Source organism: Bos grunniens, chromosome 10 (assembly GCF_055505025.1).
Source record: "Bos grunniens cultivar Pamir isolate PY7600 chromosome 10, Bosgru_T2T1.0, whole genome shotgun sequence".
In the NCBI taxonomy this organism is placed as follows: domain Eukaryota; kingdom Metazoa; phylum Chordata; class Mammalia; order Artiodactyla; family Bovidae; genus Bos; species Bos grunniens.
The window spans coordinates 31,539,433-31,566,948 of NC_141174.1; the positions used below are offsets into that span (position 1 = coordinate 31,539,433).

General features: G+C 40.7%; 1 protein-coding gene across 2 annotated transcripts in view; it reads left to right on the forward strand.

The window, feature by feature from the left end:
* RTN1 (reticulon 1) overlaps positions 1-21,575 on the forward strand; it is a 236,906-nt gene extending 215,331 nt beyond the window's left edge. For both annotated transcript variants that reach the window (XM_086320437.1, XM_086320441.1), the window contains 6 exons: positions 7,079-7,286; positions 9,807-9,945; positions 11,374-11,443; positions 11,949-11,995; positions 12,080-12,138; positions 20,780-21,575. In XM_086320437.1, the coding sequence (XP_086176563.1) occupies positions 7,079-7,286; positions 9,807-9,945; positions 11,374-11,443; positions 11,949-11,995; positions 12,080-12,138; positions 20,780-20,822 (566 nt within the window). In that variant the 3' untranslated portion in view covers positions 20,823-21,575. The remainder of the gene's footprint in view (positions 1-7,078; positions 7,287-9,806; positions 9,946-11,373; positions 11,444-11,948; positions 11,996-12,079; positions 12,139-20,779) is intronic.
* Positions 21,576-27,516: the final 5,941 nt, after the last annotated feature.

The window sequence follows — 27,516 nt, forward strand, 5'->3', positions numbered from 1 at the left end:
CTCATTTTCCAAAGAGTAAATCCACCTTAAGCCACTTGATGATGTTCTCTTTCCTCCTCAGTATATATGTAGCCATGCCCATCCTTTAACAAAATGTTCCTCCATCTTCATCCAGCCTTTCATGCTTCTTCCTTCTTTGAGAAGAAAATGCTGTGACAGAGCCCATCCTTTCCCTGCCTTTTCTTTCACTTTGCTCAAACAAATATCTCCTCGTTCCAGGATCTCATCTCTCCCCTTTCCACTAACATTCCCAAGTTTACTTAACCTTGAAATTTGCTTATTGCTGCTCCCTGAACTACCATTCTCTTTACCATCTTCTTTACTACTTTGAACTTCCCTCCACTGACTCAACCCTTTGTGATAGAGCTTCCATCCTCACTCTGTGCCAGTTATGGGTGACTGCCAAGTCTCCAAAACCAGGGGTCCTTTCTCATTTCCTTCATTGCATCTATAACATCCCACACTGTAGCCTACCCCTTTCTTCTGGAAGTTTCCTTCTTCTTGACTGCCATAACCAACACTCTTGAGGGACCCTTTCTAATACCTAGACAGGACTTCTTTTTTTTTTTTTTTTTTTTTTATTTTAAGTGGAGGCTAATTACTTTACAATATTGTAGTGGTTCTTGCCATACATGACATGAATCAGCCATGGGTGCACATTTGTCCCCAATCCTGAACCCCCCTCCCACCTCCCTCCCCATCCCATCCCTCAAGGTCGTCCCAGTGCACTGGCCCTGAGCACCCTAGACAGCACTTCTTTTACAGCTTTATTCAATCCTCTGAGTAAAGAATGAATTATAGGTCATCCTCTATTATACCCCTTAGTCTCTCCTCTCTTGGAGGTTTCCTCTAGTCTCATGGCTTGAATCATCATTTCCACTCAGAATACATCCAAATGTAAATATTCAGCCTTCTTATCTAAGAGGGACTTCCCTGGTGGCTCAGACGGCAAAGCATCTGCCTACAACGCAGGAGAACTGGGTTCGAGCCCTGGGTCAGGGAGATCCCCTGGAGAAGAAAATGGCAACCCATTCCAGTACTCTTGCCTGGAAAATCCCATGGATGGAGGAGCCTGGCAGACTACAGTCCATGGAGTCACAAAGAGTCGGACACGACTGAGCAACTTCACTTTCTTTCTTCTTTCTTATCTAAATGTCAGCCCAGCACTTCCACTTGTCTGCTGTGTATAACCATCGGAATATCACATGGATATTAATGTCCATTTTAGCTCAGGGCTACTGTGACAAACCTATGAAAAGAAATCATTTTATTTCCAAGCCTCTAAAAAATTACTGTGTTGTGTGTAATTGTCAGTGTCATTTCATTTGTGATCCCTGTCCCATCTCTGCCCCAAGCTGTGTCAAAATGCCCTGCTTGATGTCATCACAGCGGAACCTGGAGATATAAAAACAAGTGTCAGCTTTTTGCCAAACCAGTTTCCCCTAAGATTTCCTATTTTTGTCACTAATCATTCTATTACCCAGCTTTGAGATATTGCTTTCCCCCTTAATTAGTTCTTCCTCCTTTCTCCCACAGCTAATAAGTCACCATTCTTGTCAACTAATCCTTCATAATATTTCCCTTTATTCACCCCGTCTCCTTAACAAACTGTTCACTACATTCCCAAACCATCCCCCATCCTCTTTCATCAATCCCAGTACTGTCCCTTTCTTGAACTCGGCTTTTGCCACTGCTGACTACACAGGATATATTGGTACTGATGCAGCATTTTTAAAAAATGAATGTTCAGTCTTCCCAGCTAGATGTTAAGTCCCTTAAAAGCAGGAACAGAATGTTATGATCTCTTCATGCCTGTGCTTACTAAATAACAGATGACCAGTAACTGTGTGCTGTTGATAATGATTTTATTTCCCTTAAAGAGAAAAATCACCTTAAATATCTAGTTCTGGAAGCAGATTTAAATATAATCAAGTGGTCCCAAATTAATTTAGCATACTTTGGGGGACAGTTAACTTCCAACCACGTAACAGAACAGAGGCAGCTGTTCTGAGAAACACATAAAACTTAGGGTTTGATCTTGCTTCTTCTATTAACTAGTTAGTATGTTGTTGTTTAGTTACTAAGTCGTGTCCTATCCTTTGTGACTCAGTGGACTGTAATCTGCCAGGTCCCTCAATCCATGGGATTTCCCAGGCAAGAATACTGGAGTGGGTTGCTATTTCCTTCTCCAGGGGATCTTCCCCACTCAGGGATCAAACCTGAGTCTCCTGTATCAGCAAGCAGACTCTACTGCTGAGACACCAGGGAAGCCCCATCTAGTCAGTATATGAGCTTCTTCAGTTCCCTCACCTATTATATGCCTGTATAATGAAGTTTATCGTGAGGTTTAAATGAAGTAATGTGTGAAAGGGCTTTGACTATTTCAGAATCTGTGTAAATAGAGACTCATGTCACAAAATACCCAGAATCAACCTCTCATTGATGTTTTAAGATAAACTTTTGTTAACCTCCCAGTTAGAAACCTCCAGCAATTTTAAAAGTTGGTTGAAGGACCTGTTGTGTAATTACCCTACACCAAACTAATGTTACTTCATGCTAAGTCACTTCAGTAGTGTCCGACTCTGCGGCCCTATAGACTGTAGCCTGCTGGGCTCCTCTGTCCATGGGATTCTCCAAGCAAGAAAACTGAAATGGGTTGCCATATATCCCTCCAGGGGATCTTCCCCACTCAGGGATCCAACTGGGTCTCTTATGCCTCCTGCACTGGCCTGCAGATTCTTCATCCAGAGCACCACCTGGGAAGCCCAGTTACCTAGCTACCAGTTAGTGTTCTCTGCCATGCTGCTTCTAGTAGGTCCCTACCTGGTGCCTGCCATTCTCAGGCTGTTTGAACAGGGGTCCAGAGAGTCAGAAGGCTTTTCTAGAGGCCACCATCATTTTTAACAGGTGTTATGCAATTCATTAAGTGGAAATTCACTTGAAAAAGCAAATTCTATCTCCTCTCTGCCCGAAAACTACCTGCAGGGTCCCCAGTGCCCCTTTACATCATCTCAGGGGTGGGTGAGCCTACCACCCCTAGCACTGTGTGCTCCCATAGCACAGATCATGCTGTCTTACAATGTGTTGGCCTCTAAATCTGTCTGTCATGGAAATCTGTGGGCGTCGTAAAACAGATTACAATTTATTTATTTACATGTAAGTTTTCTTTTTTAAAACAGTTTATTTATTTCGATACCCCTGCACCTAGCACAAAGCATGGCACTTGGTTCTTGCTCAATAAATACTGAATAAATGAACAAACGTGGAAGCGGTTAACACTGCTGGTAATGCTGATGTTTTAGTCTCCTTTTTGGTCTCCTTCCCCTTTCCTAAACTTACCATGTAAACAATAGGAGGCTCCTAGCTCCCTGGGGGCTAGACTTAGACTCCTAGGCTTATCTCAGTTTGTTGTCTCCCCAGCCACTCAAACAGGGGGAGCTGGGCTTCTTTGGAGATTTCCTCCTTCTCCCATTTTTGTCATCTACCCTCAGGGGCGCAGGAGTTTCTTGTGTCATATCTTCAAAAAGATCCTTCTTCGGGGTACTCTTTCTACCCCCTTCTGATGCCTATGTCAGAAGCTTTCTCTATCTCCTTTATACTTTAATAAAACTTTATTACACAAAAGCTCTGAGCAATCAAGCCTCGTCTCTGACCCCAGATTGAATTCTTCTCCTCTCGGGGCCAAGAATCCCGGTGTCTTTGTGTGATTCAACAACAACCTTTCAACTGAACTGAACAATAATTTATATTATAATAATATATCTATTATATTATTATTAATAAATAATATAAATAATATTTAATCTATGTTATATATAATATATAAATTATATATTATATAATTTATTTAATATTTAAATATATAATTATAATCATATAATTATAACATTATTATATTAATATATATTTTATATTATATATTATAGCATATATCATAATAATATTATAATAAAATCATTATATTAATACAATTGATATAATTATATTAATAAATAATATGATTATATTGTAATATATAATTTATTTCATTCATATAATTTAGGTTATAAATATAATTTATATTTAATTTATATTATAAATTATATTTATAATAATACAAATTATATTTATCATTATATATAATAATATATATTTACATCCGTGTCCTTTCATTCTTTTCTTCAAGAGAACCTATACTAATACATATTGATTCTAATACTGGTTCTAGATAATTAGAATTTTAAAAGGAATTTTCAGAATTGGTCCTGGGGTCTGTAATATAATTAGATTTAAAGACGTTTATGACTCTAATTTCAGTAGTAAAGAGAGCATTGATAACCCATGGCATTATCTGGTAATACAGAGTATCTTCAGTGCATACCCTAATCAAACCTTATAAGCAGTTAGGAGCCATACAATATTTTTTAACATTTTGGCAAACTAATGAATATAACAAAGTTTCTTCCTTTGAGAGTGCTTAGTCAGGTCAGACTCTTTGCAACCCTATGGACTATAGCCCACCAGACTCCTAGGAGAAAAAAAAAAAAAAAAGATCCTTCTTCTCTGCCCAAAAAGGATTATTATTTCGGTGCTGTGTTCTCAACAGCTGTTCTGAAATGAAAATCATTTAGTGAACTCATTCAAATTTTTTGTTAATGACATATCCCCTTCTAGATCTTTGCATTAAAAAAAAAAAAAGACACCAAATACTTTGACGATTAAAAAGATTACTCCAAATAAATTAATTTCTAATAGTGAAATGTCAATGTGACTGGGGCTGGGGATTGGGGCTGGGGAAAGAGAGAGACTTTGGAGCAGCAATGCCTTCACTTTGTCCAAGAAACTCATGTGTAGAACCGGCACCACTCAAAATAGACGGGGGGGCGGGGGGCAGATCTTTGTTTCACCCCAAAACAAGCTTGTGATCCCTCCTTCCTACACTGCAGAAGTGTTCTAGGAGGAAGGGAACATATTTTTTCCCTAACAAAATGGCTGAGTATTGTAATCTTTGTGAGTTAATGTCATTGGTAGACCAAGCAGTGGTGAGTGGGGAATAGATAGACGTGAGTGACAGATCCGTTCAGAAGTAAATTCTCTCTCCAGCTTCAGACTACTGGAGTGTCCTCAGCCTGTTATAAAAGATCCCCCCTCCCACTTTAAGCCCTTGATCTGATGTACTCTCCATCCAGCCTGAGTTAGTCTGGTTCAAGGGTTGATACTTTGCAACACTCCTCGTATCCTCTCCACAGCCTGGGGTTGTCACTAGGCTGTGTGACCTTTCCAGTACTGTCTCTCAGCTAGTCATGTACCAGAGTATGATGGGAGCAGTTCCCTGCTTTCTTCAATCTAGTCACCTTTGTTTTCCATTGAGCTGATGACTGGTGCCTTAAACCGGGTGCCTCCATTTACGCTGCATATGAAGCTGGTAGTGTAAGCAACGGCCACTTTCATTTGGTTGTAAGATGGGAATTTCATGTCTTATTTTCTTTTTCTGAGAATTTGTGTAATATTCTATAAAAACCATTTTTTGTGACAACATAGATAGACCTTGAGGGCCTTCTGCTAAAAGAGACAATAAGTCACACGAAGACAGACAAACACTGTAGGATCCCACTTATGTGTGGAATCTGAAGAAGCTGAATTCATAGAAGCAGAATAGAAGACTGGTTACTGGAGTTAGGGGGAAGGGGAATTAGGGAGATGTTGATCAAAGGGTATAAACCTGCAACTAGCAGATAAAGAAGTCTGATGGATCTAACGCACAGCAAAGTAAATATAGTCAACAATACTGTATTACAGACTTCAAAGTTGCTGGATCTTACATGTTCTTAACATAAAAAAGAAATAACTGTGTGATGTGACAGAGGTGTTAACTGGTGCTGTGTCGTCGTTGTGGTTGTTGTCATTGTTGTTCAGTTGCTCAGGTGTGACTCTTTGCTACCTCGCGGACTGCGGCACGCTAGGCTTCCCTATCCTTTACTGTCTCTCAGAGTCTGCTCAAACTCATGTTCATTGAGTCCGTGATGCCATCCAACCATCTCATCCTCTGTTGCCCCCTTCTCCTCCTGCCTTCAGTTGCTATACTGCAATATATAAATATATCCAGTCAGCATGCTGTACACCTTAAACTCACACAATGTTATGTCAATTGTATCTCCCAAAAAAAGAAACCGTATGTTACTTGCCTAATTGGAGAACAAATTTGCATACATTCTTGAGCAAGTCTTCTATACTTTTTTCATAATCTAGTGACTGAAATATTAAAAATATTTCCATTTTGTGTCATATTTGAAGCACCATGGCTTTATTCTTTTGAATTAATTTTTTGTTTCTAAGTTGAAAGAGAGAAATAACTGAATGATAGGTACAATGTAGATTTTAAAATTTATATTCCAGGTTTTTAAGTCACAAGAATGTAAGTGAACAAATCATACGATACAAAACAGTTTAACCCAAATTTCAGCTCCAGGGATTCTTGAGATAGCTACTAACTACTAATGTTTGGTTTTACTCATTTTAGAGGTAGACCATATCTCTATTCAGAAGTTTTTGGCATTGCCTGGAGTCTCCCAGACCAGCTGACATGCTTCTGAGGCTCCACTTCTGCTTTCATTGTTAGTGCCCCTTCTCAGCAGCAGGGACATGTGTATGACTGACGTGCTTATCTCTGGGCCGCTATTGAGACATTGAGTTGTAAGCAGGGCATCAAGATGCATGCCATCAATGCCATCCAAAGGAAAAGGACAGGTACATCAGAGTGCTCTGAATTTTTAGTCTTGTTTCAAAGGCATATAACTGATGCCCACAGTTGTAACCCACTGAGATTTGTTCATGGAGATATTGTCACTGGAGGTTCAACAGCCTTTTCTTATCTGTGAATTTCCTAATTGACCTCAGGGATGGAAAAGATGCTTCCAAAGCAAAACGGGAGATGGGAAGCGCCCTAGGAGTAGCGCTATGTGTGCTCACCTGTGTTTAGGAAGCCAAGAGCTGGGGAAACCTGTAGCGGCCATGGCTTTGTGGAATGAGCCGCGGCAGCTCCCTGGAGGCCCTGCCCATGCTGAGTGCTCTATGTGAATGTGCGTGTCTCCTCCCACAGCTATTGACCTGCTGTACTGGCGGGACATCAAGCAGACGGGGATAGTGTTTGGGAGCTTCCTGCTGCTACTCTTCTCTCTGACGCAGTTCAGCGTTGTGAGCGTCGTGGCCTACCTGGCCCTCGCTGCGCTCTCAGCCACCATCAGTTTCCGCATCTACAAGTCTGTTTTACAAGCTGTGCAGAAAACCGACGAGGGTCACCCTTTCAAGTGAGTGTGCAACCCGACCAGCCCTTGCCCCACCTCTCACGTGGCTCTTTCCTCGGCCTCTGTTTCACTACCTGTGCACTTTGGGTCCTGCTTCTTTTGACCTTTAACAGGCCTCTTAGAGTCTCCTTTAACGCTGTCTTTTAATACCAGATATTTCTGTTAAATTTCTAAAGCAGACTCATCCCTAGTCTAATGCTTACTGCTTTATTGAGCTTTTAAAACTTTAATCACTTCTAATTAAATGTTAAATATTTATCTTTAATATGTATTTCTATAATTTATATAATATAAATCCTTGTGGGCGAATTTATGAAATGTGAAAACATTTAATTTATGCTTGATATTAATTTTGTATTTAATTACTTCTCATAGTAATCATAATTCATTTATATGCAAACAGTGTTTTATGATTTAAAGTGTTTCAACAATTATTCTCCCAACTCTGTGATGAAGGCAGAACATTATAATCCCTTTTCACAGATGGAAAAACAGAGGTTCTAAGAAGTAAAGTGACTTGCTCAGAGTAAATAGCACAGAGCCAGGACCAGGGTGTTTGGATTTTTATTTCTGTGCTCTTTTCAGAAGTTTAATGTCAAAGGGCCAAATTCTGTGGGATGTAAAGTTCATCCCTCAGAATCTGTATAGTATTATGTACTCACAATTGAATAGTATAATGTACCCTCTTCTGCATTTTAATACAGGGGAAATCTGATTCGAATGAGCACTGAGAAGGATTTCTTTAAGGCAGTGTATTAAGAGGATATATGAAATGTGGCAGAGGGAGATATTAGCACTGCCAGCTGCATGCTCTCCAACTCTGCCCCAGTTTACTCCAGATTCTAGCTTGTAAGCCGTGGTATTTTAGCACTGACCATCAGTCATACCATCACCTGCTGCAGGCCCCGCTGCAGGTGTCCTCACCTCCTATAACTGAGGGATATTTCTGCATCCTGGATGAGACCTATAGATACTGCTGCATAATGGCTTCTGAGCCAACCTCAGTGATTCCCTGGGGATGCCTCTGAATCCTCCCTGGCTCAGCCTCATCAGCCAGCTGAATCAAGGTCTCAGGGCACCAGGCTCTTAAAAGAAGGAAAAGATGCCAGGGCCTTGTCGACAAAAGGCAAAATGCTGTGTTTCACACGTCACTTCCTAGCCTCTGGTTCCTATGCTCATTGTCAAACACAGTTACAGTCTGACCATCCTCACCCTTGGGATGTATTTGGCCTTCTTCTAATGCAGAGTTAATGGGTCTTCTAGGCTATAACTTGGTTGCCTCCCCAAAGGTGGGAAGAACAGAGAAGTGGAGTGTCATCTTACCAGGGTGAATACTATACCTACTTCAGTGACCCTCACCTGTGACCAGTATCCACACCTTTAGAGTCCTGTCCTGCTCCAGCCTCTATCCTTAGCCATACAAGAGAGGTTGGCTTCTCCCACGTTCTTGGATCCAGGACTGTCAAGTTACACTGGGGATTTACCTCTCACTTGACTTATTTCTTCTGTAACTACCCAGTTGTAGGACCAAGAGTCAAACTGTAATTAGCTCAACTACTTTATCTTCCATTTGGAGACTCATTTAAAACCTAAATGTTCCTTTGGCTTAATTGTTTCTATCAATAAAAGGAATGTCTAACTCAAGAGTACATTTTGAATCAAAACATATCAGCTAGACAAATCCACTTTCCTGATTATTTTTCTAAAAAGCCAAACATAAAAATTCTCAATCCTCAGAGTTAGGTGAGCACTGTTAGAACTCTAGAAGTAGACAACTTGGCAGACGGAAGGAGAAAGAGATGATGGGTCTCGTTGGCGGCCGGGGATAGGGATGGGGGGCGGGGAGCATGGTGGGTATGGTCAAAGCAGGAGGATCGATTGACTTTTATAGATTCGTAGAGCCTGGGTTATCTATCCAAGAGTTCAAATTAACCCTTTGAACAAATGGAAAATGCAGTTACTAAAAATACCACTCTTACTAGAACCAGTGAGCATTTTAGTATGTCCCAGGTCACTTGTGTTTTCAGAGCTCTCTAGAATAAAACCTAAAAGTACTTTCCAGAATTTAAACATGAAATCTTTGAGATTTGATGAGACATAGTAATTGGCAGCTAAGATTTTGAGATATCTTAATTATTTAAAAAGACAATTCATCTTCATGCAGCCGAGAAGAAATAAGAACTTTTCACAATTGCTCAGTGAGCCAGATGTACAGAGAATTCAGCAAGTGAACTGATTTGGGACTGACTTTTCTCTGCTCCTCGCCAGTTGCTCTGAATTATCAGCTCACACTATCACATTGCCTATGAGAGACAGAAGCAGCCACATTGCCCCACTGAGTGCTGTGATTCCTGTGTTCCCTGGTGAACTAACTGTGGGTGTGGGTGTGGTGCCCTGCAGCCTTCTGACTGGCATAAATCCTTCAGGATGACCTGACTGTGGTCCTCAGGGTTGGAGAAGGGAAACCTAGCTGTTTCATGATTCCCTCTGATGGAGTTCTCTGTGGGGATGCTCTGTTGACAGGGCCTACTTGGAGCTCGAGATCACCCTGTCTCAGGAGCAGATTCAGAAGTACACAGACTGCCTGCAATTCTACGTGAACAACACTCTCAAAGAACTGAGGAGGCTCTTCCTTGTCCAGGACCTGGTGGATTCCTTAAAAGTATGAGTGCTTAAGCCGTTTCATTTGACAGTCTTGAGTTTTGTTTTCCCTAAAGGTACACATAATGTTATAAACTTCCACATGATGGAGAATAACGTAAGTGCTAATTATATTCTAGGGTCTGAAAATGTTCAGCTGTACAGTACCATGGAGCTCATCCAGTCTAATGCCATCATTTTACAGATGCTGAAACTGTGGTTCAGAGAGGTTAAGACACTTGCCTGAGGTTGCCCAGTGAGTCACTGACAGAGCTGGGACCAAACCCAGGTTACATAGCTTCTAGTTTTGTGCTACTTACAGTACCCCAGGCTGCTTCTTGTTCCCATTTTCAATTCCTCAATTTCCTAAAATTATTTTAAAAATAAACATCTAGTTTAGGGAATGTGAAAAATACACATGCTTCTTCTTAGAAAGAAACACTGTACTCTGCTAATAATAAGGACCTGTGGGCTGTGAGAATGAGCCCCTGAAGTGTAGAGGAGGGGCACCTGGGTGTTATTCCTGGTTCCATCATTGAACTCACTGGGCTTCTTGGAACAAACTGCTAGGACCACCACATGGCTTATAGGGAAAACCAAAGTCAATCAGTCATGACTCAACAGGGCCATGAGCAGAGGGGTGGGAGCCCAGGCAAGGATTCTGTCAGTTCTCCATTCTCCCAGAGCACTGGGAGGGATCTGTACCATGGGCTGCTCCTTAATGAGAAAGAAAGAGCAGAAGGAAAGTGAGTGATGAGTCTTTGATGCTCAAGGTGCTTTACTGGAATAACATCTTGGCAAATAATGACTAAAATAAGACAGTAGGGAGATTAAAATTACTTAACCTTAGAGCTTTTAAGGTAACATGTCTACTTAAATTTGTAATGTGAAAATTGTGGGCTAGAATAGGGATCAGCAAACTTTATCTATTATATAAAGGGCCACGTGGTAAATATTTTAGGCTTTGTGGGTTACACAGTCTGTTGTAGCTACTCAACTTTGTCACTATAGCAGAAAAGCAGCTGAAGACAATACATAAATGAATAACTGTGGCTGTGTGCTAACATTGTTTATGAATACTGGACACTGAATTTCGTATCATTTTCACATTATACAAAATGTTATTTTTGTTTTAACTTTATTCGACCATGCAAAATTCATTCTTAACTTGTGGGCCTATACGAAAACAGGTCAAGGCCAGTTTGCTGACCCCCGCCCTAGTTTATTATTTCACTGAGTCCCTCGGATCTTACAAGGAAATCCACAGGGTTCTGAGACACGTAAAGACTGGATCCTCTTTCATTAATTTTGTGACGAGCTTTAAATGCTCTTATACTTCCTATTGAAACCATGATGTTTGCCTCAAATTTTAATCTAAACAAATCAATGAAATGAGACTCTTATCTGTCATAATGGGTTTAGAAGCTCTGATCATCATTTCATTTGTTAGTTTGCAGTCCTGATGTGGCTCCTGACTTACGTTGGCGCTCTCTTCAATGGCCTGACCCTGCTGCTCATGGGTAAGGACAGCCAAGGTGTTATGTCTCCCTTCACATACTCTGTGAGCATCTCCCTAGGCTGTTAGCTTGCTTGAATGCGTTCCTAGCAACAAATTCCAGATTTTCTGAGTGCAGAACATTTCCCTGACCATCATAGTTCAATTAAAGAGCATAATATATCAATATATTACACAGTAAAAATGAATTTCTTAAAGTTTTTTTCTTTTTCTTCAACCATAGCTGGTTTTATCTGGCTTCAAATATATATCTGCTTCAATGGTGTTATGTATAGAAAATCATTTTTATCTTAGGAGGTCATTCTCTCATTCCAGAATTAATGACTTAATATTTGTGAAGGTCTCAGCATTTTTTTGTTTTCTTTATGAACTAGCCCTGCCATCTTTTAGCTAGAATGCTGGCTACTGCAAATAATGTCATTATATCACATAACTATATAAAAATTTATCTATAAGATTGTTCCACTTATAACTCTCAATTTTAATACTATATCTGTTTTTCATCCCAGCTGTGGTTTCAATGTTTACTCTACCTGTAGTGTATGTTAAGCACCAGGTAAGTTCTATGTGATGTCAAACATGCATGTTAAGTTTTGACCTTGTGAACTGTGGATGTGCTCATGATTTCTTCTCTTTGTAGGCACAGATTGACCAATATCTGGGACTTGTGAGGACTCACATAAATGCTGTTGTGGCAAAGTAAGTTGCATAGTGCAATTTATAAAAAGGAGAGACTGCCTTAGGCAGGCATTTGACTGGATTAGATAGGAGTAACAAAAGGATAATAAAGTAATAGACTGATTTATGATTATTCACTTCTTTGAGTCATATGTTCATACCCTTACCAAATAGATTATTTCAGAAGTAAAGTATAAATTTTTAAAACTTCCAATTAAATAAAACTTTTAGTGGTTTATTTCAGGTATCATGAAATGAATTTTAATAATTGAATGATATTAATGTCTGTCTGGGGACTGGCTCATGTCCAAGAATAAGATGGATTGGAGGAAGGAAAAAAGCCTGATTTAGAAAAGTAAAATTAAATTTTAGTAAATTAATCAAAATAAAAGTGTTAATTTTAAAATAATAAATATCATTAAGTTTTAAATCATTGAAATTATTTTTAAAACAAAACATTTTTTAATCTTGAGAATTTTTATTACCTTTTAGATTATACCATTTAAATTCAATATGTGTGTGTATTTGCCTATTTTATTAATACCATTGCTTTTTAAACCTGAGTCTTAAATAGACTCTACTTTATGGATACTTTATATATTAGGAGATAATGATTCCAGTTATAAAAGTATTTACAGTTAATATAGTCATTAACTTAGTAGTTTTCCCTAATTCTTAAATTAGTGTTTTTAGATACATCTTCATCTAAAATGAAATTTTTCTGTTGTTATTATTACTCACGATTTTGTTTTAATTAAAAGCTGACCTTAGTTTTGACTACAAATACACGTCTGAAAAATACTAGAGTTTCTCTCCAGGAATCCTAGAATCATGTGGCTAGACCTAGATGATAGTAGAATTAAATGCAAGTATTTTAGATGGTCAAAAATATACAGAGAAAAACAAATAAGGAAAAAGCAAGTGCTTTAAAGTTCCTCTGCTATTTGATTTGTGTGTCATCAGTTACAGTTCTCTCCTGAAGTTTAGAAAGATTTTTGTTTTTATTATGTATTGTTTATATTCTTCCTCTTAAATTCATGGTGAATTTGGATTCAGACATTTCAAAATGCCTGAAATTATCAGCTTAACACATATGCAATGAATACCTAGTGAAAATCAGCATATTGAAGACAAATATTTATTACTTTGTAATAGGAAATGACAGCATGGTATAACATGAGATTGGTATTTGCCAAACCTGGGGAACCTGTTAAAAATATGAATTCCCAGATTCTACAACAAACTTATGGAAATAAAATTCCTGGGATAAGGGACCCATAATCTATATTTTAATGAACTTCCTAGGTGTATTTAACTTCTGGCAGTTAAAACTGTGTTCAGGAATGACAGCAAAGAACACCAGAATAGGAGCTTGGAAACTGGAAGACAGAAGTTCTAGGCCTCAGCTGTTCAGTACTTAGTCTGAGGATCTTAAACAAATCACATCTCTTAATTTTTTATTGATTAGTTGCTTGCTTCAAAAAAAAAAAAAAAGACATTATTTTCCAGGCATTTCATTAACAGGTACAAAGAGTATAAAGATGAATAAGATGATCCCACCTAGCAGAGCTCTTAGCCTATGGATACAGACAAAACCGTAAAGAAATAACCATAAGACAATATAAGAATGACAGTAGAATTGTGTAAAATATTAAGGTGAGAGAGAGATGGAAACTACTGTTCTTACCTGGGGGATAATGGAAAGCCACTAAAAAAGGGCCCTCACTAGCATGGCTGGGTTCTGTTGAGGACTTCCATCTGTGTCCTCACATGGCAGAAGTTGATGGAAACTCTCTGGGTTCTCTTTTATAGGGCACTAATCCCATCCATGAAGGCTCCATTCTCATGACCTAATCACCTTCCAAAAGCCCCGCCTCCTAATACTAACATATTGGGGATTAGGTTTCGGTATATAAATTTGGGGGTGTTGGGTAATGGGGTGCAGCAGGACATAAACATTCAGTCTATAGCAGCCCTGAAGGATGGTAAACACTCATCAGGTGCATGATGAGGGGAAAGACACTGCAAAAAGAAATAACACAGGTAGAGGCAGAAGCATGAAAATGTAGGTCAGGGTCAGGGAGCAGTGAGGCAACCAGTGTGTCTAAAGCTTAAATGAATGAAAAGATGAGCTAGAAAGGGCCTAGAAAGAGAAGCCAGGGCCACGTATAGCATGCTGTACGGAGTTAGGACTCAACAGGACATCCCTGCCCTTGATGTTCCTATGCAGGAGATTTGTATTTTGGACAGATTACTATGGCAGTCTAGTGGGAGGAGAATTGGAAAGTGAGATGTGGTAATTAGCAAGGAGGCTGTTGAATTCAAACAAAAGTGGTAGGGATATAAGCCTGTTAAAATAGAAGGGAAGGAGAGATGGCAGAAACGAAAATGTATGAACATATGTATACAATATGGTTGGCTAAATTAAAATTGGAAATCAGTGCTCTGAACAGGAATAGAAAGGAAGCTAAGGACAAAAAGAGAAACTGAGTGGGCTTCCCTGGTGGTCCAGTAGCTAAGACTTCATGCCTGCAATGCAGGGGGTCTAGGTTCAATTCCTGGTCAGGGAACTAGATCCCACGTGCTACAGCTAAAGATCCCGTATGCTGTAATGAAGACTGACGATCATGCTTGCCACAACTAAGACCTCATGCAGCCAAATAAATAAGCAGGAATAAAATATTTTTAAAAAATTTTTAAAAAGAGAAACTGGATAAGTTACGTAGTTAAACAGCAGTTCTCCAAGAGAATCTGTTTTGCCTGACACTAAATTTTGAAGGATATTTCTTAGTGGAGTCTTACCTCTAAGATTTCTTCAACCTCTGGAATTCTGATTACATGTTAGAATAATTCCACCAAAAGAACTAAAAAGATACCATTTTAGTGAAACCGTTAAAAACAGGAACTTTGGAATCAAATAGACTAGCTTGAGTCCATTTCTGGAATTTTTTAGCTATATGAATTCATTATAAGTGTTATTTGACTCCCTGAGTTTGTTTCTTTATATATACATTGAAAAGATAATGTCTGTAAGGTATTCTTACTTGGACATAGGGAGGACTCAATAAATATTCAGTGATCATAACCATGATCATCCTACTCCCACTGCTTAGAGATCAGTTCATGGTGAGTGTGGAGGACAGCCCCAGACTAGGCAGGAAACCTTGGTGCCCCTCCCACGCCTATACTGAGTGAATGATAACCCTGTCCAGGTCATTTAACCTCCCTGTGTCTCAGTCTTCCACCTCTAAAATGGGGCTGCATGCATGCTAAGTCACTTCATTCGTGTCCAATTCCTTGCAACCCCATGGACTATATAGCCCACCAGGCTCCTTTGTCCATGGGATTCTCTTGGCAACAATACTAGAGTGGGTTGCCATGCCCTCCTCCAGGGGATCTTTCTGACCCAGGGATCAAACCCGAGTCTCTTACATCTCCTGCATTGGCAAGTGGGTTCTTTACCACTCGTGCCACCTGGGGAGCCCCTAACTGGGGATAATAACACCTAACAACACATTCTTAGTATTTCATTGAGGTACTTGAAAAGTCTTCCTGGTGTCCTTGAGGAGAAAATGGAGATGTACAGTCCAGATTATAGCACAATTGGTAAAGTTCCAGAATGTTGAAATAGTAGACCCTATGGAGGTTCATTAGTCCACCGAAAATCCATCCAGGGCGAGGTGTAGTAATGTGACACAGGGCTCTGCCCTTGACTCCATGACTTTCCATACCAGTGTTTCACATGACTATGTGAGGACAAATCAAGTATACTCATCAGAGTTCTAGGTGACACATAGCTTGGAGCAAAAGCACATTCAGAAGACAGCAAGTTCAAGATTCAAAATGAATTAAGTGATCTTGAGTAATGTAGAATGCGAAACTGAAGTTAATAAAATGAAATTGACAGGGAAAGCAAAGTCCTATATTTAGATTTTTTTTTAAGTCAACTTTTGCATATACAGAATGGGAAGAGGGGCAGATGCAATAGAGTACGACAGTAGTGTGTGTAAAAAATATCTGGGGGGGTGAGTGATAAATAGATTAATTGATCACAGCCAAATATGAATCAGTAATGTACAGAGGCATATTTTTTTAAATATATGCAAGTTTAGATATTATTAATAGAAGTATATGTCAAAATCAAAAGAGGCTATAGTTGTTTCATATCCCATATTGTTATTCCATAGATGTGTTAAATTTCAGAGTTGAACATTTTAAGAGCTGCAATTATACACTGAAGTCATGTCCAAAAGATGACTGGGTATTGAAGTATTGGAAATATGACAGTAATGTGAGTGACAACCAAACTTTACTGGAGATGATTATTCTGGAAAAGAGATAACTTTAAAAGAACACATTTGGAGGTCTAACATTGTGAGAGAAGTAATCATTCTCTTTTTCTCTAAAGAGCTATGAATGGAAAGGCCAGAAGTTCTGAGATTTGAATGAAACATGAGGGGAAACAGTACCAATTAGAGTTGTTCAACAATGAAGCCATTTGCCCTGTGAAACAGTAAGCTCACTGACACCCATTCAAGTATTCACATAAAAGTTAGTTGACCACTGTCACAGATATGGTTTAAAGGACTTCTGCAATGGGAGAAAAGTAGAATTAGTTAACGCTTAGTCTACTGTGATATTCTAAAAGCATTTCAAAACTAATACATATATGTTATACTTTGGAGAAGACCAGACCTAAGGTGTCTCTATTGAAATGTTTCACATTCTCTGCTGCATTATCAGTTTCTGCCTCTTCTGGCTCATTTCCACAATCATAATCTCTCCAGTCTTTCCGTCCTTGCTGGCTCTAATGCTTCTCTCCCTACCTCACTGCAGTCAGGCCTGCACCCTGAGCACTTAAGTTGCTCTTTGTCAGGGTCCTAGTGACCTTCATATTGCTAAATCCTGCAGTCATCACTCCATCCTCAACCTTCTCAACCTCTCAGACACTCTTTAAGATTACTACCATCTTTGTTGAGCACTCTCCTTGACTCTTGGCATGGCTTGAGTCTCAGCTGCTTTCTCGCAGTGTCTTCTCTTGGCTCTTCCTTCTCTGGTTCACCCTTCATCCCTAGTGGCCTCAAAGATTATCTCTATGTCAAAGACTCCAAAATGTGTGTCTCCACAATCTTAGGTTTTTAAAAAGTCCACTTTACAAATATAGAATGTGAGGAGGAGGAGGTAGAGATGAGATAGGATACAACAGTAGTATGTATAAAAAATACTTGGAGGTTTTCTAATTTGTCACAGCCAAATATGAGTCAGTTATGTGCTTGAGACATTTTTTAAAAAAATCAATGCAAGTCTCAGTCAGTTCAGTCACTCAGTTGTGTACGACCCTTTGCGACCCCATGAACCGCAGCATGCCAGGCCTTCCATCACCAACTGCCAGAGTCTACCCAAACCCATGTGCATTGAGTCAATGATGCCATACAACCACCCCATCCTCTGTCATCCCCTTCTCCTCCTGCCCTCAATCTTTCCCAGCATCAGGGTCTTTTCAAATGAGTCAGTTCTTTGCATCAGGTGGCCAAAGTATTGGAGTTTCAGCTTCAGCATCAGTCATTCCAATGAATATTCACAACTGATTTCCTTTAGGATGGACTGGTTGGATCTCCTTGAAGTCCAAGGGACTCTCAAGAGTCTTCTCCAATACCACAGTTTAAAAGCATCAATTCTTCAGTGCTCAGCCTTTATGGTCCCAACTCTCACATCCATACATGACTACTGGAAAAACCATAGCTTTGACTAGATGGACCTTTGTTGGCAAAGTAATGTCTCTGCTTTTTAATATGCTATCTAGGTTTGTCATAGCTTTTCTTCCAAGGAGCAAGTGTCTTTTAATTTCATGGCTGCAGTCACCATCTGCAGTGATTTTAGAGCCCAAGAAAATTAAGTGTCTATTTCCATTGTTTCCCCATCTATTTGCCATGAAGTGATGGGACCAGATGCCATGATCTTCGTTTTCTGAATGTTGAGTTTTAAGCCAGGTTTTCACTCTCCTCTTTCACTTTCATCAAGATGCTCCTTAGTTCCTCTTTGCTTTCTGTCATAAGGTGGTGAGGTTATTGATATTTCTTCTGGCAATCTTGATTCCAGTTTGTGCTTCATCTAGCCTGGCATTTTGCATGATATACTCTGCATATAAGTTAAATAAGTAGGGTGACAGTATACAGCCTTGACGTACTCCTTTCCCAATTTGGAACCAGTCCATTGTTCCATGTCTGGTTCTAACTTGCTTCTTGATCTGCATACAGATTTCTCAGGAGGCAGGACAGGTGGTCTGGTATTTCCATCTCTTTCAGAATTTTCCACAGTTTGTTGTGATCCACATAGTCAAAGGCTTTGATATAGTCAGTAAAACAGAAGTAGATGTTTTTCTGGAACTCTTTTGCTTTTTCAATGATCCAGCGAATGTTGGCAATTTGATCTCTGGTTCCTCTGCATTTTCTAAATCCAGCTTGAACATTTGGAAGTTCTCAGTTCACGTACTGTTGAAGCCTCACCTGGAGAATTTTGAGCATTACTTTGCTAATGTGTGAGATGAGTGTAATTGTACAGTAGTTTGAACATTCTTTGGCATTGCCTTTCTTTGGGATTGAAATGAAAACTGACCTTTTCCAGTCCTGTGGCCACTGCTGAGTTTTCCAAATTTGCTGGCTGATTGAGGGCAGCATTTTAACAGCATCATCTTTTAGGATTTGAAATAACTCAACTGGAATTCCATCACCTCCACTAGCTTTGTTCATAGTTATGCTTCCTAAGGCCCAGTTAACTTCATCTGCTTACCTAATGTTATCTCTCAAATGTCCCACAGACATTTCAGATTCAGCGTGGCCAAACAGATCTTGCAGTTTCAGCCCAGAATTTATTCTTACTTCAGTTGTCACACCATCTTTGTAAATGGCATTATTATTCACCTGGTTGCTCAGGCCCAAAACCAAAGCATCTTCCTTGATTACTGTCAATCTTTCCCCCGCCCACACATTCAACCCATCAGCTTGGCAGGTGGGTCCTGTCTGCTCCATCCCCTCACTGGATACCCAGAGTGAGCACTTTACTCCACTGGCAAGGCTTCATTCCATATAACCCAGGCCATTGCCATTCAGCACCTAGACTGCTATAGTTGTCCTCCATCCCTTATTGCTCTGTTTCCCCACTTTTTTCACATAACCACTATCATGATCTTCTTTGATCACATCATTCCTTTGCCTACAATTCATCAGTGGCTTCCCAGCCACAGAATAGAATCTAAATTCCTTTTACCGCCTGCAAGTTTCAACACCATCTGGTTACCTCCTGCCTCTCAGACCTTCCCGCCTCACTCCCCAAGCACACTGGTCTCATCCTTGACTCCTAAGCTTGTCCTCACTTTTTGGCCTCTGTACTCCCTGCTTCGTCTTCCTGAAACACTTCAACCCAGTGGCCCCTTCTTATCCTGCAGACATCTGTTTCTCACATGAGGGGACTTAAAGTAAGCGTCTCCCACCTAATGGAAATCAACCCTGAATATTCATTGGAAGGACTGATGCTGAAGCTGAAGCTCCAATAGTTTGGCCATCACCAACTCATTGGAAAAGACCCTGATGCTGGGAAAGATTGAAGGCAGCAGGAGAGGGGGGCAACAGAGGATGAGATGGTTGGAGGGCATCACCAAGTCAATGGTCATGAGTTTAAGCAAACTCTGGGAGATGGTGAAAAAGAGGGAAGCCTGGTGCCCTACAGTCCATGGGGTTGCAAAGAGTCAGACGTGACTGAGGGACTGAACAACATCTCTCAACTATCACCACTGCTCCCTCATTGCCTATCATTCCATCTTGTTTGGGTTTTTTTAATAGCATTTGTCACAATATGTACTTCTGTTGTTTGTCTACTTGTTTATTTCTGGCTCCTCAACCCCTAGGAGAATGAAAGCTCCATGAGAGCAGAGCCTTCTCCCTTCTGTTCACTGAATTCCAGCATCTGCAAGGGTGCATGACACAGAGGAAGGTCTCAGTCAAACTCTGCATGGGGAGCTCATTAAGCTTTGATTTAATGACGCAAAATGCTTCCAGTATAAACCTACCTAAAATAATACTGCCATTCTGCGAGAATCACAGAACTTTAGGGGCATTAGAAATATCTAATTTGCACCTGGTAAATGCTCTAGGACCAGGAAGGCTCATTAGCTGCCAGATGGCACACTGCTGATTAGTAGAGAGCTTAAACTAGGACTCAGTTTTCTTCATTCCAGTTCTAGCAGTTTCTGCTGAGGGTGACCATATGTTTCTTCACCTGGAACCGTCCCTGTTCATGCCTGTTGTCCTGGTATAGTTAATAACAGCACTGTCTTTCTCTTTCAGAAGTATCCCAGACTGAGTAATAAATGGTCACCTACGTATATCACAGCTTCTATAATTCTGAAATAAATCAACATCTTTTGTCTACCTAAAAAGTTATAATTTAAGAAATATGGCTTCCTGGGGTCATTCATTATCTAATTATACTTCCTTATTGCACAGAAATGCATTTATAGACACTCATACATAAAAATTATGCTCTTTTTTGGAATATTAAGCTATTTGGTCACTTAGCTAATTAAAGCAATGACACATAGTGATGTCATAAGATGGTTTCATTAATAATACTTGTGATTTACCACCGTCTGATATTGTCTTTTTAGGATTCAGGCTAAAATCCCAGGCGCTAAAAGGCACACTGAGTAAGTGGATACCCCACCGGGGACTGAACACCAAGAGGAATGTCTGAAGTGGTAACAGCTCTGTCTTACATGTTACTGCAGATTGATTGTTTCTCCCCCCAGTACCATAATCTTAGAGACAAACTCTAAAACAGCTGTTTTTAGGCTGTTTCTGTACCCTTAGGATATTTGAGTCACTTGTGTCAAGCACTAAAGTATAGCGAAAAGTGTATTAGATGTGGTTTTTAATTTTGTGTTGCTAAAAAAAAGTGCATGATGGTGAGAACCCAAGTTATCTTTCCTTCGTCGGTGTTCTTCTCTCTGCAATGCTTCTGTAGCTTCTCATGTTCCCTGTGGCTAGGCCTTTCCTGCCAGTGCACTGATGCAATAGTGGAAATCGCTTCTATGTCCTTGGGTTGTTGGTTGGATTAATCTTTAATAACAATATATAGACTTGTAAACCGATGTTTAAGTGTTTTTCCAACACACACAACATAAAAATAAAAACAAGTCGACCGTACTTAGAGTAATCAGTTTTGTATAACTTAAAATAATTAAATAAATGAATAAACCCGAAAACAAACATGCAGTACTTTTGTTGTGTGAGACTGATGGGCTGATTTACATGTATGGTAACTAAAAAGTACCAGCATGTTAACTTTATTACAGTTTGTATTACTTTCTCTGTAGTTCCTAATGGACTTAATTATGGATTCTGGATATTTGCACTTATGTACTTGATACTGAATGCATAAATAAATGTTACTAAGTGTAGAAACTTCTCCCTCTCTTCTCGTGATCGCACCAGAAAACTCAATACTCTAAGAAATAGCATCTGTGGATGTGCCGGACAGGCTGAGACCAAGTACTCGCTTTGCTCCTGTTTCCAGAATCCACATAGTCCAACTCCAGCCTAGTATATGGCTCATTTGAGTTATTAATAGAAATCACTGGAGACTGGTAAAACTGGAAAACATTCTTCATATTGTACTTGGTGGGGCTTATGTAGATAATTTAAATGGTTTTTTTAAAAACTTGAACATGATATAAATACTCCCATAAACTTCTTATAATAACATGCAACACAATACTGGCATAAAACAATTATAATTGCTATGAACTCTCTGTTTTGGTAATTATTTATTGAGCATCTACTGTACTTGATACTGAGTGCCTAGCGCTCAGAACAGGGTGGTGAATAAGAGAGACAATGAGTCCTGCCCTCACCAAGCTGAGTCTTTGGGGTTATTTACTGCTCTTTGCAGAAGTCCAGTTGCCTGTGTTATGTCACCATTAAAGTCAAAGTCAAAGATGCTGGGGTAACGGGGGATGAAAGTAGTAGCAGTGGGAGAAATAAAAATGGGAAAAAGGATCGTTACTTATAAAAAGCTGCCTTTGAGCAGTTTTGGACTTGCGTTCAATAAGCACTCGTGGAGTTACCCTTCTGTGCAAAATATTGTGACGAACACACAGTCAATTAACTTGACACTGCCAACAGCCAAGACTGGGGGAGATGGGAGGAGGTTATGTGGAAATGCTCACTAAGTCAAAAGCAGCTGAAAACAGCTGCAATATAAAACTAGAGCAAACAGAGGATTCTCAGAGGTGGACTTTGGGGCTGGGTTCTGATCTGGCTTTTTCCAGAGGGAGACGGTTCATATCCCAGTACGAAGAAAGAACATGGACTAAGATGCTGAGACATGGGGGCATGTCTCAGTGAGTAATACGCTGTAAGGAGTATTACGCTGTAAGGAGTAATACGCTGTAAGGAGTAATACGCTGTAAGTAATACTCAGAGAACAGTGAGTAATACGCTGTAAGGAGCTTGAGTGGCAATGTAGGGCCAGGTAAGGCTGAAAGGGTGGGTTGAACCCATGCTAAAAAGAAACTTGAATGTTAAGGAGCTTGTGTTCTGTTTCTTAGATCTCAGAGAGTCAGATAGACACAGTGAGTGTGCATGATACTGGAGAGTAGAAGAATATAGGAGGTAATTGTGATATAACTGACAGACAGGTGACGCATGACAGAGCTTCTGCTAGACAATGACAGTGACAATAGAAAGGATATATTCACCTGTCCCTCATCCTCTGTATCAGCTCAACATGCCTAGCACCCACTGTGCCCAGAGGAGCCACTCAGAGAGATGACATGGAGGGGGATGGGATTGGAGATGGTGACTGGTTACATGTGGAAGTTCAAGACCAAGGCTAACCCTGAAAGTAAGCGCTTCCTTAAATTCTGCACGCTAGGCAGCTTGCCTGCATTGCCCTAACCCCAGCTCTGTTAAAGACTAGCTGATCAGGAGAGTGCAATACCATTTTTCAGGTTATAAAGCCCAGAAGAGCTCATCTGGGGAAGGAAAAAAATAAACTTGGTGTGAGGCCTGCTTTTTTCATGGTTACTAGATAGAGGAGAGGATTGTGTGTGTGTGTATGTGTGTGTGTGTGTGTGTGTGTGTGTGTGTTTCAGTGTCCAACCTCTGAGACAGAGTTTCTTCTAAACAGCTTTATTGTGTCAAGTTAACCTTCAGAGTCTGCTTTTGCAGTATTTTCCTCCCTCCTGAGAGCCCAGAATTCCTTTCATAAGCAGCTGCTTATTCAGAGGATCTAATGAGGAATTCTGTTTGCTAGCAGTGGTGAAGACAGTTTCCTGAGGAAACTCCAGCCTGACAAAATGATAGGTATGGATGTAGAATTTAACAGGTGGACAACACAGGGCACAATGATCCTGCTTTATAAATATCAATATCAAATGATATTGGAGATGATGGAAATAATGTGAGGACCCAATGACCAGGTAACAAGCAGAGCAAGAATAGAGCCCTCAGGGGCCCAGAGTGAGTGAGGTTATCCTGAAAGCTGTGAACAATAGAAAATTCTTAGAACCTAAGCACAAGTTAAGAAAGAAGCGGGTGAGTAGGTGAAGAAGCCGTGGTGTGTTACAGATCATTTCAGGAAAAAAGGAAGTAGGATAGCTCATATTTTCTCTGCTCTTTCCCCACCTATATCAGTTTCCTAGTATTACCCTAACAAAGTACCAACACCTGCATGGCTTAAAATGACAGAAATTTATTGTGTCACAGTTCTGAAGGCTACAGGTCCAAAACCATGGTGCTGGCAGGGCCGCACTCGTCTCTGATAGCTCTGGAGAGGATTCTCCCTTGCCTCGTCTAGCTTCTGGTGGTGCCAACAGTCCACGGCATTCCTTGGCTTGTAGATGCATCACCCCAGGCCCAGGGCCATCTTCTCACTGAGTGTCTTCACATCACCTTCCCTCTGTGTCCAAATCTCCCCTTTCTATTAGGATGCCCAGTCACATGGATTAGGGCCCCCTCGTGACCTCATTTCAACGTCATTGCTCTGTAAAGATCCTATTTGCAGATCAGCTAACATTTTGAGATATTGGGGTTTGGTACTTCAACATAGGTTTTGTTGGGGACACAATTCAACTCATAGGCCTCCCTGAGCATGATAGTGGCCCTTAGAACACTGTGAAGGCTTTTCCTTCTGGGCAGAGCCCAGACCTGTTTCCCCAGTTGATTTTCACTATAGGGCATTACTACTGAGAAGTAGTGGAACAGCTCCTCCCTTACCTGAGTGTCCCTGAGTGTAGCTGGGTGCTGAGCCTTACTTCACTACCATGGAGTTCCAGCAGCTGTCCCACTGTCACTGACTAGGGCAACTTCAGGCACCGGAACTTTAGCACTCCCTTCTGGAGAAGGGAAGGGCTACCCACTCCAGTATTCCTGCCTGGAAAATTGCATGGACAGAGGAGCCTGGCGGGCTACAGACCACGGGGTTGCAAAGAGTCAGACACGACCAAGCAACTGACACTTTCACTATTTTTTTTTCTTTTCTAAGTATGGGAAGTAGGTGGGGGATACAGGAGCTCCCACTGCAGTTTGGTATCAGCTAGTGTGCCTGGAGAATCCCAGGGACGGGGGAGCCTGGTGGGCTGCCGTCTATGGGGTCGCACAGAGTTGGACACAACTGAAGCGACTTAGCAGCAGCAGCAGCAGCAGTGTGGTTGTGGTTAAGGTGCAATAAACAAGCTCTGTAGATCTGGGCAAAGAGTCAGTTTGCCTTCACACTCCAGCCTTCTTATCTAGTGCTTTATATTGGCAGCAATCTCAAGCTCCTCACTATAATTTTTTCTTTAAAAGTTTTTAGTTCAGTACATTCGACATTACAGAATTAATTTGGTGGGCCACATTTTCTTTGGTGAGTAAATTGAGATGAATTATTTTGTATCCTGTGTACCAGTTACCTTTTAAAAGAATTCTGCTGGAGTTAGTTCTCTCTGGTTGCTCCCCAATATGCTGAAGGGAGGTTTTCAAGTAGAAATGAAAGCACACTATATGACAACATGAGAAAAGTATATAAAAATCCAAGTAAGCATGAACAATCCTCTGCTGCTACCTTTCTAAAAGAGGATACCACCTGAAACATCAGTGACTTAAGCTAATAATAGTAATTTAAAAAATAAGACATTCTTGCTAAATATGGCTTTGGTTGTTTCTGGCCCAATTTAATTTCTGACTACTCTGCAGATGCTCACTTGAAAAACACCAGGTGCCATAATTGATAATGATATTCTGCTGCTGCTGCTGCTGCTGCTGTTAAGTCACTCAGTCATGTCAAACTCTCTGTGACCCTATGGACTGTAGCCCGCCAGGCTCCTTTGTCCATGGGATTCCCAGGGCAAGAATACTGGAATGGGTTGCCATTTCCTTCTCCACAGGATCTTCCCAACCTAGGGATCGAACCTGCGTATCCTTCTTGGCAAGCATGCTCTTTACCAGTGAGTCACCTGGGAAGCCCGTACCCAGCCCCAACTTACCCAGTCCCAACCCCTGCCCTGGTTACAGAGCCACAGCACAACACGAGCACAGCAAACAGTGCCCTAGTTCTGGAGTCAGAAGGACGGCTTTGCTATTGTCCAACGTTAAGGGCCTAACCCAAGGTTATCCCCAAGGTCACTGAAGCTTTCATCTTAGTGTGATTTTCTGAAAAATAGGGTAATCATTATAATCACCCTAGAGAGTTATGATAAAGATTAAATAAGGCACAGAAACAGTTACAAAATGTACATTTTCTCAAACATACTGCTTTGCAGGTGTGCTTCAAAGCCTACTCTTCTTTCTCTGCCTTCAAGGCCATTTTCTTAAAAACAGGGGCCATATCTTGTGCATGAAAGTGAAAAAGTGAAAGGTGCTCAGTTGTGTCTGACTCTTGGTGACCCCATGGACTATATGTCCATGGAATTCTCCAGGCCAGAATACTGTAGTAGGTAGCCCTTCCCTTCTCTAGGGTATCTTCCCAACCCAGGGATCAAACCCAGGTCTCCTGCATTGCAGGCAGATTGTTTACCAGCTGAGCCACAAGGGAAGCCCAAGAATCCTGGAGTGGGTAGCCTATCCCTTCTCCAGCAGCTCTTTCTGACCCAGGAATTGAACTGGGGTCTCCTGCATTGCAGGTGAATTCTTTACCAATTTAGTCAAAGCACTAATTATAGTGTTTGGTATAAACGCTCATTACATGCTGGCTGGAGTCATCAGAGAAACTGAACTTTTAGGGAAAACAGAGAAAAAGGAAGATCTCAGGAGAGTAGACAGCTGACTTCTCTGGATTCCTACCCCTATCTCTCCCCTTCCTCCTTTTATTTCTCTTCCCTCTTTTGCCTTGTCTCTCTCTGACCTCTTTTTTCTTCTACTAAGAGACTAATTAAAGAAGCCTGGCTCCTTCTCACCACTAGTGTCTCCCTTCCCCAAAGAGGCCTTCCCTGGTGCCACCTATGGGTTTCTTTATATAAGTTCAGTGCCCAGCTCGATGCCCAGAACACAGCCTGCACATCCCAAACATGTAAACCAATGAGTCCGATGCCAACACGTGCGGCCACACCTTTCTCTGGTAACCTGACAAGCATCTTTCTCTGCAGAGCCTCAGAATCCTCCCTAACTGAGCACTCCAGGCAGTCACTCATATCAAGCGGAAATAACATGGATATAAAGCCAATTCCCCATCTCTGGGACAGCAATTGTTGATTTAATTGCAGTAATTGTCACTAAGGGTTGAATGACCAAGAAGTTTAAGGAAGGCAAGGGTTGCGAAAGGACATTAGCATTTGTATTTCAGAAGAAATGTTTCTTATTTTCCATTTAGTAGGAATAAAAGATAGGAAATAGCATGTACTCTGTTCTAAGCACATTGTTATTTACTTAAGCTTCATAATCCCAGGATGTAAAATTCAATTTTACAGATGAAGAATGGAGATTAAGAGGTAAACTACCTAAACCAATCTAAAACCACCAGCAAATGATGCAATGAGTATTTGACTCATCTATTTAGCCCCAAGAAATTGCTGATGATGGATAAAAACAAGTATTCAAGAGACAAAGTTGAAAAGGAGGGCCGTTATAAAGTGTTACAAACAGTGACATGGTCTGCCCTTCCTTGGAGATGCTCTGCTATCCTTGTTTGGCATAACTTCATCGGGGACACTAATCCCATCTGTTTGCTTCTCTAACCATCTGGCATTACCTAGGGGACACGGTCTTCCTGCCATTTCACCACAAATTCTATCACTGTGTGATAGAATTGCTGTAGCTGAGAAGTGCAGCCTGATCACAAGATAGGTACTTTAGAAGCTGTGCAAAGCCCAAGGGTTACGGAATCTTTGCCTAACATGCAAGCATCTTGCAGATTAGGCATAAAGCCAAT